Source organism: Sesamum indicum, linkage group LG5, assembly GCF_000512975.1.
Source record: "Sesamum indicum cultivar Zhongzhi No. 13 linkage group LG5, S_indicum_v1.0, whole genome shotgun sequence".
Lineage (NCBI taxonomy): Eukaryota > Viridiplantae > Streptophyta > Magnoliopsida > Lamiales > Pedaliaceae > Sesamum > Sesamum indicum.
In genome coordinates, this window is record NC_026149.1 from 12,394,505 (window position 1) to 12,408,771 (window position 14,267).

At 44.8% G+C, this 14,267-nt stretch overlaps 1 protein-coding gene across 1 annotated transcript; it reads right to left on the reverse strand.

Moving 5' to 3' along the window:
• Window positions 586–1,497, reverse strand: LOC105162604. Its single transcript, XM_011080678.1, has one exon. The coding sequence runs from the start codon at window positions 1,495–1,497 to the stop codon at window positions 586–588; it is 912 nt and encodes a 303-aa protein (XP_011078980.1).

Genomic DNA, 14,267 nt, shown 5'->3' on the forward strand with positions numbered 1-14,267 from the left:
CTGGGAAGGGGAGATGATTTTGGGAAGCAGTTTGACAATTTGGTTGTTGATGACTTTGGATAGGATTTTCCTCGTGACACTACAAAGGCTAATGGGCCTGAAATCTTTCCAAGTGGATGGAACCTCAATCTTTGGAATGAGAACGATGGTAGTCGTTGTGAAATTTTTCGGAGGAGTAGATCCTGAGAGGAAATCCAAAACCGCGTCATAGAGATCTTGACCAATAATTTCCCAACAACACTGACGAGAATCCGTTAGGGCCTGCCGTACTATCAGGGCACATGTCAAAAACAGTTGCTTTCACATCTTCAATTATGGGGGTAGCATTAAGATAATGTTGGTCCTCCTCTGAGTGGATGTTAGTGACCCAATGAAGGTCGTCAACACTCACCCTGTCCTCCATTGTGAAGGCCTGCGTGAAGTAGTCAACAACCGAGCCTTTGATATCTTCCACTTTAGTGAGTGTGGCTCCATTATGTTGGATTTTGTAGATCCTTGATTGTTTCCTCTTTTTCTTAGTCAGCGAATGGAAATACTTTGTGTTTTTTCCCCTTCCTCAAGCCACTTACAAGCCGCCTTCTGTTTCTAGTAGCTTTCTTCAACAGAAAGAGCAAATGTTAGCTCAGTTGTTGCCTTGTTCATTGCGATGAGATTCTCATCAAAAGGGTCCCCATCGTATGCGTGTTCCGCAACCTTGACTCTTTGTTCAGCATCCATGATATTTTGAAAAATATTTTCAAAAACTTCGGTGTTCCACAATTTCAAAGTTGCTTTAATCCGGTAGAGCTTCTGTTGGAAAGCAAACATACCTTGGCCATGGATAGTATGCTGCCACCAAGTAGTCACACAACGCTTGAAATCGTGGTGCTTATTCCACATGTTTTGGATACGGAAGGGTGTTAGACCTGTCTTCATTTCTTGTTTGATCGAGAGAAGGAGCGGGCAATGATCTGAAACATTCCTTGTGAGGTGTTGAATATGAGATAGGCGGAATGCTTGGGTCCACGTGTGGGAGAATAAGAACCTATCAAGACGTTGCCAGAGTCTGTTCCTAGACCAAGTAAATTTAGAACCCTCGAATCCCGCATCCTGAAGGCCACAGTCCATCATCATGTCTCCAAAATCCTCCATCATTCTAGTTTTTGGAGCAGCGCCTCCTTTTCTTTCACTACAGTACAGAACAGTGTTGAAATCACCACCAAGGAGCCAAGGTTCTTCTCCCTCGTCGATGTTTCTGAGCGCATCCCACAATTTTCGTCTTTCTGCTCTAGTGTGTTTAGCATAGACCCAAGTGCACAGTATTCCATTTGGCCAAAAGTCTGAAAAGATACGAAGGTGTAGAAATTGCTCTTGCGAGATCAAGATTTCACAGTCAAGGTCTTCTTTCATGAAGCACCAGATTTTGGAATTGGAATTACTGATGACCTTGTCAAATTCTAGTCTTCTACAGAAATATTGTTCCTCCAGTTTCACCTTTGGCTCAATAGCCACAAGCATTTTCGGTTTGTGTTTCTTACAATTCCAATGCACATGTTTTTGTTTATGGGCTTCTCCTATGCCCCAAATGTTCCAAAGGAGGATCTTCATACGAAACGGGGTGGGGTTGATGGCACCACATGTTTGATCTACTTCTAGTCAGAATTCTAGTCACTTCATGCACTTTAGGTGTGTCAAAGTTGAAACTGATGTCTGGCTGAAACATCCTTTCACTGGATCCTGATCGTGTGTGCTTTCCTCTCACCACACAATCTTCCATCGACGAAGATGGAGATGCCGGTCTACTTAGGTCCTTATCCTAACCGGATTGATCACTGTCAATATGCGATGATTCCTCTTCCTTTTCTTCAACGAGTTCGTTTTCAAAGTTATAGTTATTCTCAGGCGGTGAGAGAAGTTCGTTAGCAAGTTGCTTAAAAGTACAGGTCATAGCAAAGGGGTTAGGAGAAAACGGAATAAGAGCAACACATTGGAGGGGAGCCTCCTTTGCTACCCCCTCACAATGCCCAACAGTATCATCATCTCTACATTCCTCAACTTTAGAATAAAACTCATGCACATTACATAGACTTGATGCATTTCTATCTTAAACCACATGTATATTATTGATGGTATCATTACTAGTAGTTAATATCTCATAATTATATCGTTGATAGAAAAAGATTGGGGTTCAACATTAGGTACCTGGATATACGAGCATTCGCCTCTCTCAATCCCTTTGCTACTCGTTTCCGCCTTTCCATCAAGCGTTTGTTTGGCAGGTGTGTTAGTAGCTTCTTTCCCTCTCTTTTCCTTGCTTTTCGCATTCGTTGCAACAATAAATTCCTTCCTCTCCTCATTTCGATGACAAGGTGCTGGTTTCGAGTTGTTTCCTTAGGAGTAGCATTCCGATTCTTGGTGGCCGACATGTTTACACAAAGTGCAGTATTTCAGCACTTTTTCATACTCAACTTTTTGTACGATAGAAATACCATTAACCTAGATATCAAATTCCTGAACAAGCGGTGTGAGCAGATCAATTTCAATGCATACTCTGGCTTTTGAAAGCTTAGATTGGTTGAAAGTGAAGTCATCAATTTGCAGTTGCCTTTCCAACCATACTAGCAATCGCATAGAGGGCATCCTTGTGGAACAAGTGAGCTGGAAGTTTAGGGAAGCTAACCCATATCGGAACAACGGAGGATTCTTGAGCTGGTGTAAAATTAGGGGTCCATTTGAAAACCCGCATCGGATATTCTTGTATGTACCAAATTCGTCTCAACTAGAGACGTGAGAAATCCGTTTCATTCGACATGGATATGAGAACATGTTTAGCATTTATCACAGTAATCGTAAAAGCTCCTTGGATCCCAAGCCTAGCCACCAGTCGGTGAAGATTACGGTATTGTGGTGCTCCATGTGAGAATTTACCGATAAGGGCAAATCTATAAGCTGCTGCAAAAGAGAGTGTTTTCGTATCAGAAAAGATGAGGATCTGTCACCCATCAAGTGTGGTTTGTTTGCCAACATCAGCTGATTTTGAATTGGCAAGGAAAAATTTTTGGAGGTCCGACGCATTAGAAGCACGGGTGCGGTGTAACGAAGGATTTTACAGTGCTTCAACGAAAGATTTGGAGGGTGGTGGGGTTGGTTGTGCTTCAGCAACGGTGGGCAATTTCTGGTCCGACGAGTGGGTTAGTTCAGGCGAGTTGACTCGGTCCGTTGTAGTTCTGAGTGTAGTAAGTCAACCGAGTTAGGGGCCATCACTGTCGCCAGAGCAATGCCCAAATTTGAACCGATGGATGTGTTCTCCATGTGATGGAGATCACGATGGTGGTTCTCCGTGCTCCACCGGCTGTCGGACGGCGGAGAAACGATAGAGAGAAGCTGGCGGCGAACGAAAATCGGCGGAGAACTTCAAACCTGTCGATCTAAGCACCGGCTTGATGAAAATGGATGAAATTGGTCTCTTTAGAATCACAAGAACGAGACGGATCAACCCACAATGGTCCACAATCGTGCTTCGTTCGATCGTCGGAGAATTGACGGGAAAGGGTTGCGCCATTAAAATTAAAAGCCCACTCGATGTGATTGTCGAAACTTGAAATTGAGAGAGGGCTTTTGTCCACCGTGGGGAGAGGAATCAAACAGTGTATGTGGTGGCCAGCAATTCTCAGTGACGATGGCGAATTTCGACTGAGAAGGTGGGGACGAATCTGGTGCGATTTGGGGCGATTTCAGAGATTTTGGGCGAAGATTGGCAGTGCGTCAGGATATTTTTGGGGACACACACGCCATGGTTGGGATCGCCGTTCGACGGTGAGTCAGTCTATGGTGCGCGTGCGTAGTCACACGACGAAAAAAATTTTCGAGGCCGGCCGACGGCGGCCCGGCGGCGGTACCGCGGCGGGCAGTCTGCTGGTGGTGGTGGCTTGGCTGAGCAATGAGTGGTTTTGTTGTGGTAGGTAGTAGAATTTTAGTGTGTGAAAATCTCACACATTTTTAGTGAGAAGTGGAGAGAATTTGGCCAAGTGGTTTAGGGTTTAGGGTTTAGAGTTTGGATTTTTTTTTTTTTTTAGTCAAAACACCTCAAGGTGGGGGAGGCTTATCGGGGTCCCCATTCCATCTTCATTAAAAAACAACAGAAAACATTACAGAAAAATGCAAGAAAGCATAAAAACATAAAGGGAGGAGTATTACTCCTTTACATTGTGAAACAACAAAAGGTTTAAAGAACAATGTGGACAACATCAAATTTGTCTCATGCGACGTCTATTTCTTTCAAGCGGGGTTGGAGAGTGAACAAGGAACTGCTCTCCATCTTCTGTCTCAGCCGGGTTACGGTTCATCGAGCACACTGGATCCTGAATCTTCACCGGCCGTGGGCTACCCGGGTTGACATCATCGTCTTCTCCTTCTAATTAATCAGTGTCATCCCAAACCTTCAATTGTCGAACTGTCACTCCAAAATATTTGAGACCTTTTAACAGTTGAGAGGCCTGTTGAAGGTTAAATCCGTTTCTTCCTCATTTGGGTTTCCACCCCCTCGATAGGAAAATACACAGCACCAACATAAGATTATCGACAGGCAATTCAGTCTCAAACAATATGTTCCACAGCACCAACAACAAGATTATCGGCAGGCAAATCACCCTTTTTTCCAACCTCACAGGGAATATTAACTTCATCAACAAGAACAGAATTTGCATTCACGCTGGTCATAGTTTTAGTTTGGTGCTCAGTGTGGTACCTGGTGTCCTTTGCAAATTGTAGGTGCTCTGGTTGGTCCATTGTCTTTGAACCGTCACCAATTTCCTGAACAACTGCTTTTCCCCGCTCCACTTCCACAGCAACCCTATTCCTCGGCTTTCGGGGAGGTGGCTTGGGAGCATCGCCTTTTGAATAACATTCTGAGTCACGATCCCAACATGTTTGCATAAGGCGCAGTAGTGTGGGATATCCTCGTACTCAATACACTGCACAATAGTTGCCCCACAAATTTGGATTTGAAAGTCTTCAAGACGCGGTTTGAGAAGATTCAATTCAATACATGCCTTTGCCTTGGAGAGCTTGGACTGATTGAGTGTAGCATTGTCAATCTGCAGAGGAGTTCTAATCATGCTCGCCACCATAAATAAAACTTTCTTGCGAAACAGATGTGCTGGCAGCTCCGAGAAATTAACCCAAACCGGTATAATTGATGACTCCTGAGACGGTGTGAAAGTAGGAATCCACTTGAAGACGCACATTGGGTACCCATGGATATACCAAATACGCCGCAGCCACAAGCGAGTATAATTTACTTCACAGGATAGGAAAATTAAGACATGCCTGTTGTTCAGCATACTAACCTTGAATTTGTTTTTTATGCCAGTTCCCGCGATCAATTTGTGCAGCATGCTGTACGAGGGTGCTCCATGCGAAAAGTTTCCATCGAGCGTGAATCTGAATGGAGCTGCAAGGACTTCGATCTCGGCGTCTGTAAACAGCAATGTTGGACCTTTGTCGCAAGTCAAAACTGAACCGAAAGCGTGCAGCGGCGAGTCCGCAAGGAAGTACTTGTGAGGTCCCGTGATGGCATAACCACTTCAGCAAATGTTTTCTTCGAAAGATTCGGGGTCGGAATTGAGGAAGACGGGTGCTTGAATCTGTTCGGTTGACTGAGTTGACCGGGTCAACTCGGTCAAAGGAGGGTTGACCGTTGACCGAGTCAACTCGGTCAACAAAGGCTCAAGGGCAACGGCTGCCGGAGGAGAGTTTGATCGGACCAATGGCTCCGCCATGCCAAGGCGAGGCCAACGGAGGTGGTCCGCTTGGCGAACGAAGGCCTGACGACGGGACAAAGGGCAGCGACGGCACGACGGGGAGATGAGCTAGATCTTTGTCTACCGTTGATGAAATTAGTCGATATTGGTCTCAAACGACGGGTTGACATCATCGTCTTCCCCTTCTGATTCGTCGGTGTCCTCAACGGTAGACGAAGATCTAGCTCATCTCCCCGTCGTGGGGAGACCGGCCAAAAACAGCTTCATCGGCAGCCGGTGTCCGTGACTATCCGTTGACCAGGGTTGACCCTCCTTTGACCGAGTTGACCCGGTCAACTCAGTCAACTGATCAGCTGCCACATTCATCGATTCCAACGTCGAATCTTCTGAAGAGAACATTCGCTGAAGTGGTTGCGCCATCACGGACATAAAAAACGGCACCCCACAAGTACTTCCTTGTGGACTCGCCGCCGCACGCTTTCTATTCTGTTTTGACTGGCGACTAAGGTCCAACATTGTTGTTTACAGATGCCGAGACTGAAGTCCTTGCAACTCCATTCAGATTCATGCTCGATGGAAAATTTTCGCATGGAGCACCCTCGTACAGCATGCTGCAAAAACTGATCGCGGGAACTGGCATAAAAAATAAATTCACGGTTAGTATGTTGAACAACAAGCATGTCTTAATTTCCCTATCCTGTGAAGCAGATTATACTTGCCTGTGGCTGCGGCGTATTTGGTATATCCAGGGGTACCCAATGCGCGTCTTCAAGTGGACACCTACTTTCACACCGTCTCAGGTGTCATCAATTGTACCGGTTTGGGTTAATTTCCCGGAGCTGCCAACACATTTGTTCCGCAAGAAAGTTCTATTCATGGTGGCGAGCATGATTGGAACTCCTCTACAGATTGACGATGCTACACTCAAGCTCTCCAAGGCAAGGGCATGCATTGAATTGGATCTTCTCAAACCGCGCCTTAAAGATTTTCAAATCCAAATTTGTGGGGCAACTATTGTGCAGCGTATTGAGTACGAGGATATCCCACACTACTGCGCCTTATGCAAACATGTTGGGCATCGTGACTCAGAATGTTATTCAAAAGGCGATGTTCCCAAGCCACCTCCCCGGAAGCTGAGGAAGAGGGTTGCTGGGAAAGTGGAGTGGGGCAATGCAGTTGTTCAGGAAATTGGTGACAATTCAAAGACGATGGACCAACCAGAGCACCTACACTTTGCAAAGGACACCAGGTACCACACTGAGCACCAAACTGAAACTATGACTAGCGTGAATGAAAATTCTCTTCCTGTTGATGAAGTTAATATTCCCTGTGAGGTTGGAAAAATGGGTCATTTGCCTGCCGATAATCTTGTTGTTGGTGTTGTGAAACATATTGTGGGGACTGAATTCCCTGTCGTTAATCTTACTGTTGGTGCTATGTATTTTCCTATCAGTGGGTGGAAACCCAAATGAGGAAGAAATGGATTAACCTTCAACAGGCCTCTAAACTCTTCGAAGGTCTCAAATATTTTGGAGTGACTGTTCGACAACTGAAGGTTTGGAATGACACTGATGAATCAGAAGGGGAAGACGATGATGTCAACCCAGGTAGACCACGACCAGTGAAGATTCAGGATTCAGTGTGCTCGTTGAACCGTAACCCGGCTAAGACAGAAGATGGAGAGCAGTTCCTTGTTCCCTCTCCAACCCCGCCTGAAAGAAACAGACGTGGCGTCAGGAAAATTTGATGTTGTCCACATTGTTCCTTAAACCCTTTGTTGTTTCACAATGTAAAGGAATAGTACTCCTCCCTTTATGTTTATATGTTTTCTTGCGTTTCTCTGTAATGTTTTTTGTTGTTGTTTAATGAAGATGGGATGGGGACCCCGATAAGCCTCCCCCACCTTCGGGTGTTTAGACTAAAAAAAAAAACCCAAAGACTAAACCCTAACCCTAAACCACTTGGCCAAATTCTCTCCACTTCTCACTAAAAATGTGTGAGATTTTCACACACTAAAATTCTACCACCTACCACCACCAAACCACTTCTTGCTCAGCCAAGCCACCACCACCAGCAGACTTCCTGCCACCGTAAGCCGGCGTTGGAAAATTTTTTCGGCGAGTGACTGCACACGCGCACCATAAACTTACTCGTCGTCGAACGGCGATCCCAACCATGGCGCGTGTGTCCCCAAAAATATCCTGACGCGCCGCCAATCGCCGCCCAAAATCTCTGAAATCGCCCCCAAATCGCACCAGATTCGTCGCCACCTTCTCTCTAGAAATTCGCCGCCGTCACTAAGAATTGCTCGCCACCACATACACTGTTTGATTCCTCTCCCCCACGGCGGACAAAAGCCCTCTCTCAATTTCAAATTTCGACAATCACATCGACTGGGCTTTTATTTTGAACAGCGCAGCACTTTCCCGTCAATTCTTCGGCGATCGGCTGAAGCACGGTAGCGGACCACTGTGGGTTGATTAGTCTCGTTCTTGCGATTCTAAAGAGACCAATTTCATTCATTTTCATCAAGCCGGTGCTTAGATCGACAGGTTCGAAGTTCTCCGTCGGTTTTCATTCGCCGCCAGCTTCTCTCCACCGTCTGACAGCCGTTGAGTGCGGAGAACCACCGTCGTGATCGCTATCACATGGAGAACACATCCATCAGTTCAGATTTGGGCATTGCTCTGGCGATAGTGATGGCCCGTAACTCGGTTGACTTTCCTACACTCAAAGCTACAATGGACTGAATCAACTCGCCTGAATCAACCCACTCGTCGGACCAGAAATTCCCCACCGTTGCTGAAGCACAACCAACCCCACCACCCTCCAAATCATTCGCTGAAGCACTGTCAAATCCTTCGTTACACCGCACCCGTGCTTCTAATGCGTCAGACCTCCAAAAATTTTTCCTTACCAATTCAAAACCAGCTGATGTTGGCAAACATGCCACACTTGATGGGCGACAGACCCTCATCTTTTATGATACGGAAACACTCTCTTTTGCAGCAGCTTATAGATTTGCCCTTGTTGGTAAATTCTCACATGGAGCACCGCAGTACCGTAATCTTCACCGATTGGTGGCTGGGCTTGGGATCCAAGGAGCTTTTACGGTTAGTATGATCAATGCTAAACATGTTCTCATATCCATGTCGAATGAAATAGATTTCTCACATCTCTGGTTGAGACGAATTTGGTACATACAAGAATATCCAATGCGGGTTTTCAAATGGACCCCTACTTTTACTGCAGCTCAAGAATCCTCCGTTGTTCCGATCTGGGTTAGCTTCCCTGAATTTCCAGCTCACTTGTTCCACAAGGATGCCCTCTATGTGATTGCTAGTATGGTTGGAAGGCCGCAAATTGATGACTTCACTTTCAACCAATCTAAGCTTTCAAAAGCCGGAGTATGCATTGAAATTGATCTGCTCACACCGCTTGTTCAGGAATTTGATATCTAGATTAATTGTATTTCTATCGTACAGAAAGTTGAGTATGAACAAGTGTCGAAATACTGCACTTTGTGTAAACATGTCAGCCACCAAGAATCGGAATGCTACTCCAAATGAAACAACCTGAAACCAGCACCTCGTCGTCGAAATAAGGAGAGGAAGGAATTTATTGTTGCAACGAATGGGAAAAGCAAGGAAAAGAGAGGGAAAGAAGCTACCAACACAGTTGCCAAACAAACGCTTGATGGAAAGGTGGAAACGAGTAGCAAACGGATTGAGAGAGGCGAATGCTCGTATATCCAGGTACCTAATGTTGAACCCCAATCTTTTGCTATCAACAATACTAATTTACATGTTGATAATAATGAGATATTAACTGCTAGTAATGATACCATCAATAATATACATGTGGTTTATGATAGAAATGCATCAAGTCTATGTAATGTGCATGAGTTTTATTCTAAAGTTGAGGAATGTAGAGATGATGATATTGTTGGGCATTGTGAGGGGGTAGCAAAGGAGGGAGGCTCCCCTCCAATGTGTTGCTCTTGTTCCCTTTTCCCCTAACCCCTTTGCTATGCTTATTGAGGAGAATGTGGAGCAAGTGCTCGAAATGAACCAACTTGATCAACAACAAGGTGATGACGATCGGGGAATCGCTAGAAATCAACTAGAGACCTGTACTTTTAACCAAGTTGCTAACGAACTTCTCTCACCGCCTGAGAATAACTATGACTTTGAAAACGAACTCGTTGAAGAAAAGGAAGAGGAATCATCGCATATTGACAGTGATTATTTCGGTGAGGATAAGGACCCAAACAGACCGGCATCTCCGTCTTCATCGATGGAAGATTGTGTGATGAGAGGAAAGCACACATGATCAGGATCCAGTGAAAAGAAGTTTCAGCCAAGCATCAGTTTCGACTTTGACACACCTAAAGTGCATGAAGTGACTAGAATTCTTACTAGAAGTAGATCAAAACATGTGGTGCCACTAACCCCACCCCGTTTCGTATGAAAATCCTCCTTTTGGAACATTCGGGGCATAGGAGAAGCCCATAAACAATTGAGCCAAAGGTGAAACTGGAGGAATAATATTTCTGTAGAAGACTGGGATTTGACAAGGTCATCAGTAATTCCAATTCCAAAATCTGGTGCTTCATGAAAGAAGACCTTAATTGTGAAATCTTGATCTCGCAAAAGCAATTTCTGCACCTTCATATCTTTTCAGACTTTTGGCCAAATGGAATACTGTGCACTTGGGTCTATGCTAAACACACCAGAGCAGAAAGACTGGAACTGTGGGATGTGCTCAGAAACATCAACGAGGGAGAAGAACCTTGGCTCCTTGGTGGTGATTTCAACACTGTTCTATACTGTAGTGAAAGAAAAGGAGGCGCTGCTCCAAAAACTAGAACGATGGAGGATTTTGGAGACATGATGATAGACTGTGGCCTTCAGGATGCGGGATTCGAGGGTTCTAAATTCACTTGGTCTAGGAACAGACTCTGGCAACGTCTTGACAGATTCTTATTCTCCTACACGTGGACCCAAGCATTCCCCCTATCTCGTATTCAACACCTCACAAGGAATGTTTCGGATCATTGCCCGCTCCTTCTCTCGATCAAACAAGAAATGAAGACAGGTCTGACACCCTTCCGTTTCCAAAACATGTGGACTAAGCACCATGATTTCAAGCGTTGTGTGACTACTTGGTGGCAGCATCCTATCCATGGCCAAGGTATGTTTGCTTTCCAACAGAAGCTCCACCAGATTAAAGTAGCTTTGAAATTGTGGAACACCGAATTTTTTGGAAATATTTTCCAAAATATCACGGATGTTGAACAAAGAGTCAAGGTTGCGGAACAAGCATAAGATGGGGACCCTTCTGATGAGAATCTCATCACAATGAACAAAGCAATAGATGAGCTAACATTTTCTCTTTCTGTTGAAGAAAGCTACTGGAAACAGAAGACGGCTTGTAAGTGGCTTGAGGAGGGGGAAAAAAACACGAAGTATTTCCATTCGCTGACTAAGAAAAAGAGAAAACAATCAAGGATCTACAAAATCCAACATAATGGAGCCACACTCACTAAAGTGGAAGATATCAAAGGCTCGGTTGTTGACTACTTCACGCAGGCCTTCACAATGGAGGACAGGGTGAGTGTTAACGACCTTCATTGGGTCCCTAACATCCTCTAGGAGGAGGACTAGCATCATTTTAATGCTAACCCCATAATTGAAGATGTGAAAGCAATTGTTTTTGACATGTGCCCTGATAGTACGGCAGGCCTTGACGGATTCTCGGCACACTTTTTTCAGTGTTGTTGGGAAATTATTGGTTAAGATCTCTATGACGCTGTTTTCTCTCGGGATCTACTCCTCCGAAAAATTTCACGACTACCATTGTTCTCATTCCAAAGATTGAGGCTCCATCCACTTGGAAAGATTTCAGGCCCATTAGCCTTTCTAATGTCACGGGGAAAGTCCTATCCAAAGTCATCAACAACCAAATGGCCAAACTGCTTCCCAAAATCATCTCCCCTTCCCAGAGCGATTTTGTCCAGGGACGCATGATTTCAGATAATATTCTTCTTGCACAAGAACTTTGCCACTGCCTTGGAAAAAATGGCAGTCTGAACAACACCATTTTCAAGCTTGACATGGAAAAAGCCTACGACCGAGTCAACTGGACATTCCTCTACGACATGCTTGGTACAGTTGGTTTCCCAACACACTAGATTAACATGATCAAGAAACTCATCGAAACTGCTGGTTCAGCATTTTGATCAACAGTGAGGGTGTGGGATTTTTCAAGTCGACGCGAGGCCTCAGACAAGGGGATCTCTTATCCCCAATGCTCTTCGTTATTCTAGCAGAATGCTTATCCAGAGGACTTGATTAGCTTTTCCAACGGTAACCCCTTATGAATTTCTTTGCAAGAAGCAACAAGAACATCTCCCACCTGGATTTTGCAGACGATATCATTATCTTCTCGAAAGATACCCGCAAGGATCTCAAGACACTCATGGAATTTCTTAGGCACTACGAACTCATTTCTGGCCAGCGCATCAATAAGGAGAAAAGCTCATTTACGGTCGATAATAAAACCTCCAACATGAGAATACGCTGCATTCAACAGGTCACTGGCTTCAGGCTAAAATACCTTCCGATCACATACCTGGGAGCGCCTCTCTTCAAAGGAAATAAGAAGGGAGTGCTCTTCGATGAATTCATTCAGAAAATTTGGAATAAGATCACAGGATGGGGAAAAACACTCCTATCCCATGGAGGACGGCTCCAGCTCATCAAAAGCATCCTCAGTGCCATGCCGACATACCTGCTAAGAGTCCTGAAGCCTCCTAAGTATGTTATGGGACGCATCAAAAGAATTTTTAACAAGTTCCTTTAGGGCAATACTGGTGATATGAGAAAACTGAACTGGTCTTCATGGAAAGCTGTCTGCTATCCGACAGACGAAGGGGGCTTTGGGGTTAGAAGAATCCAAGATGTGATCCATGCATTTCAATTCAAGCTGTGGTGGAGATTTAGGAACCAGAGCTCACTTTGGTCCCATTTCCTTCTGGAAAAGTATTGTACAGGAAGTCATCCAATTTCAGCGAAGATCTCATACATCGCCTCACCAAACTGGAAAAGAATGTGTCGACTCAGAAAAGAAGCGAAGAGGCAGATCTTCTGGAGTCTCGAGAAAGGACATATCTCATTCTGGTTCGACAACTGGATTGGCGAAATACCTCTCTTTGAGATAATGCCAGACTTTGAGTGGAACACAACTCCTGTCAACAACTATTGGGAAAATAATTCCTAGAACGTTGCACAACTGAGAGAAGTGCTTACAGCAGCCCTCGTTCATCAAATTAGCCAGATATTGTTTGACGTCGACACCAGTGATACACCTCTGTGGAAGTTGAGTGGAGATGGAAATTTCAGTATGAAAGCCATGTGGAACTCACTGAGACAAACGAGAGCAGCACAACAACTCGTTAAGGAAATCTAGTGCCCGTTTGTTACCCCTACAATGTCTATCTTCATGTGGTGACTTATCAACAACAAACTCCCAGTTGATGAGAAACTCCAGAAAAAAGGTATCCAGTTGGCCTCTAAGTACTCTTGCTGCAATCACGTCGAAAGTCTCCAGCACGTGTTCATTGAAGGCACTGGAATCAGGTGTGTGTGGGAGCAGTTTGCCAAGAAATTTAACATGAACCTTCCTAACACTGATAACATTGTGCTCCTTTTGAACTATTGGAGGATATCAGCATTGGGGCAAAACCACATTAGAATGATTGTCCCCATGCTCATCTTGTGGTTTGGTTGGCTCGAAAGGAATGTTGTGAAGCATCGGAATAAAAGTTTCAACTCAGAACGTATCAAATGGAAAGTCCACCAACACATTGTCACCACTTTCAAAAGCAAAACAACCAAATTCATCAATTGGAAAGGGGACCGATACGTGGCGAAATCCATGGGATTCGAGCTTGGATCGAGTTACAAGCCCAAAACCAAGATCATTAAGTGGACCAAACCGGAGCCTGGGTGGGTAAAAATCAACACGGATGGGGCCTCTAAAGGAAACCCAGGACGTGCTGGAGCAGGAGGAATTGCAAGAGATGAGGAGGGAGCAACCACATTTGCATTTTATGAAATTCTTGGAGAAACTAATAATACGTTTACGGAGGTCTTCGCCCTATTTAAAGCCCTCCAACTCTGTCGAGCTGATAACATTACATGGATCTGGATTGAGGTCGACGGGAATTGCATCCTCCATCTCGTGCAGCAATCTGAGAAAGCTCACTGGTTCCTAAAGCACATGCTCACACACATTTGCTTGATGCTGAAAAAAGTGGAGTACAAGATCACGCATATTTATCGAGAGGGAAACAAAGCAGCTGATTACCTTGCTAACCTCGCATGCTCTACAAATAGCTCTAAACTCTTGAAAGGAAAGGAGCTTCAAGGACAACTCGTGGGGATCATTGAATGTGACCGACAAGGTATTCCCTACATCCGAACCAAGTGAAAGAATGTTCAGGGAGTCCTCTGTTCTCGCATT

Coding starts and splice junctions, on each gene's coding strand:
- LOC105162604 (XM_011080678.1), bottom strand. CDS start 1,497: ATGCTTGTGGCTATTGAGCCAAAGGTGAAACTGGAGGAACAATATTTC.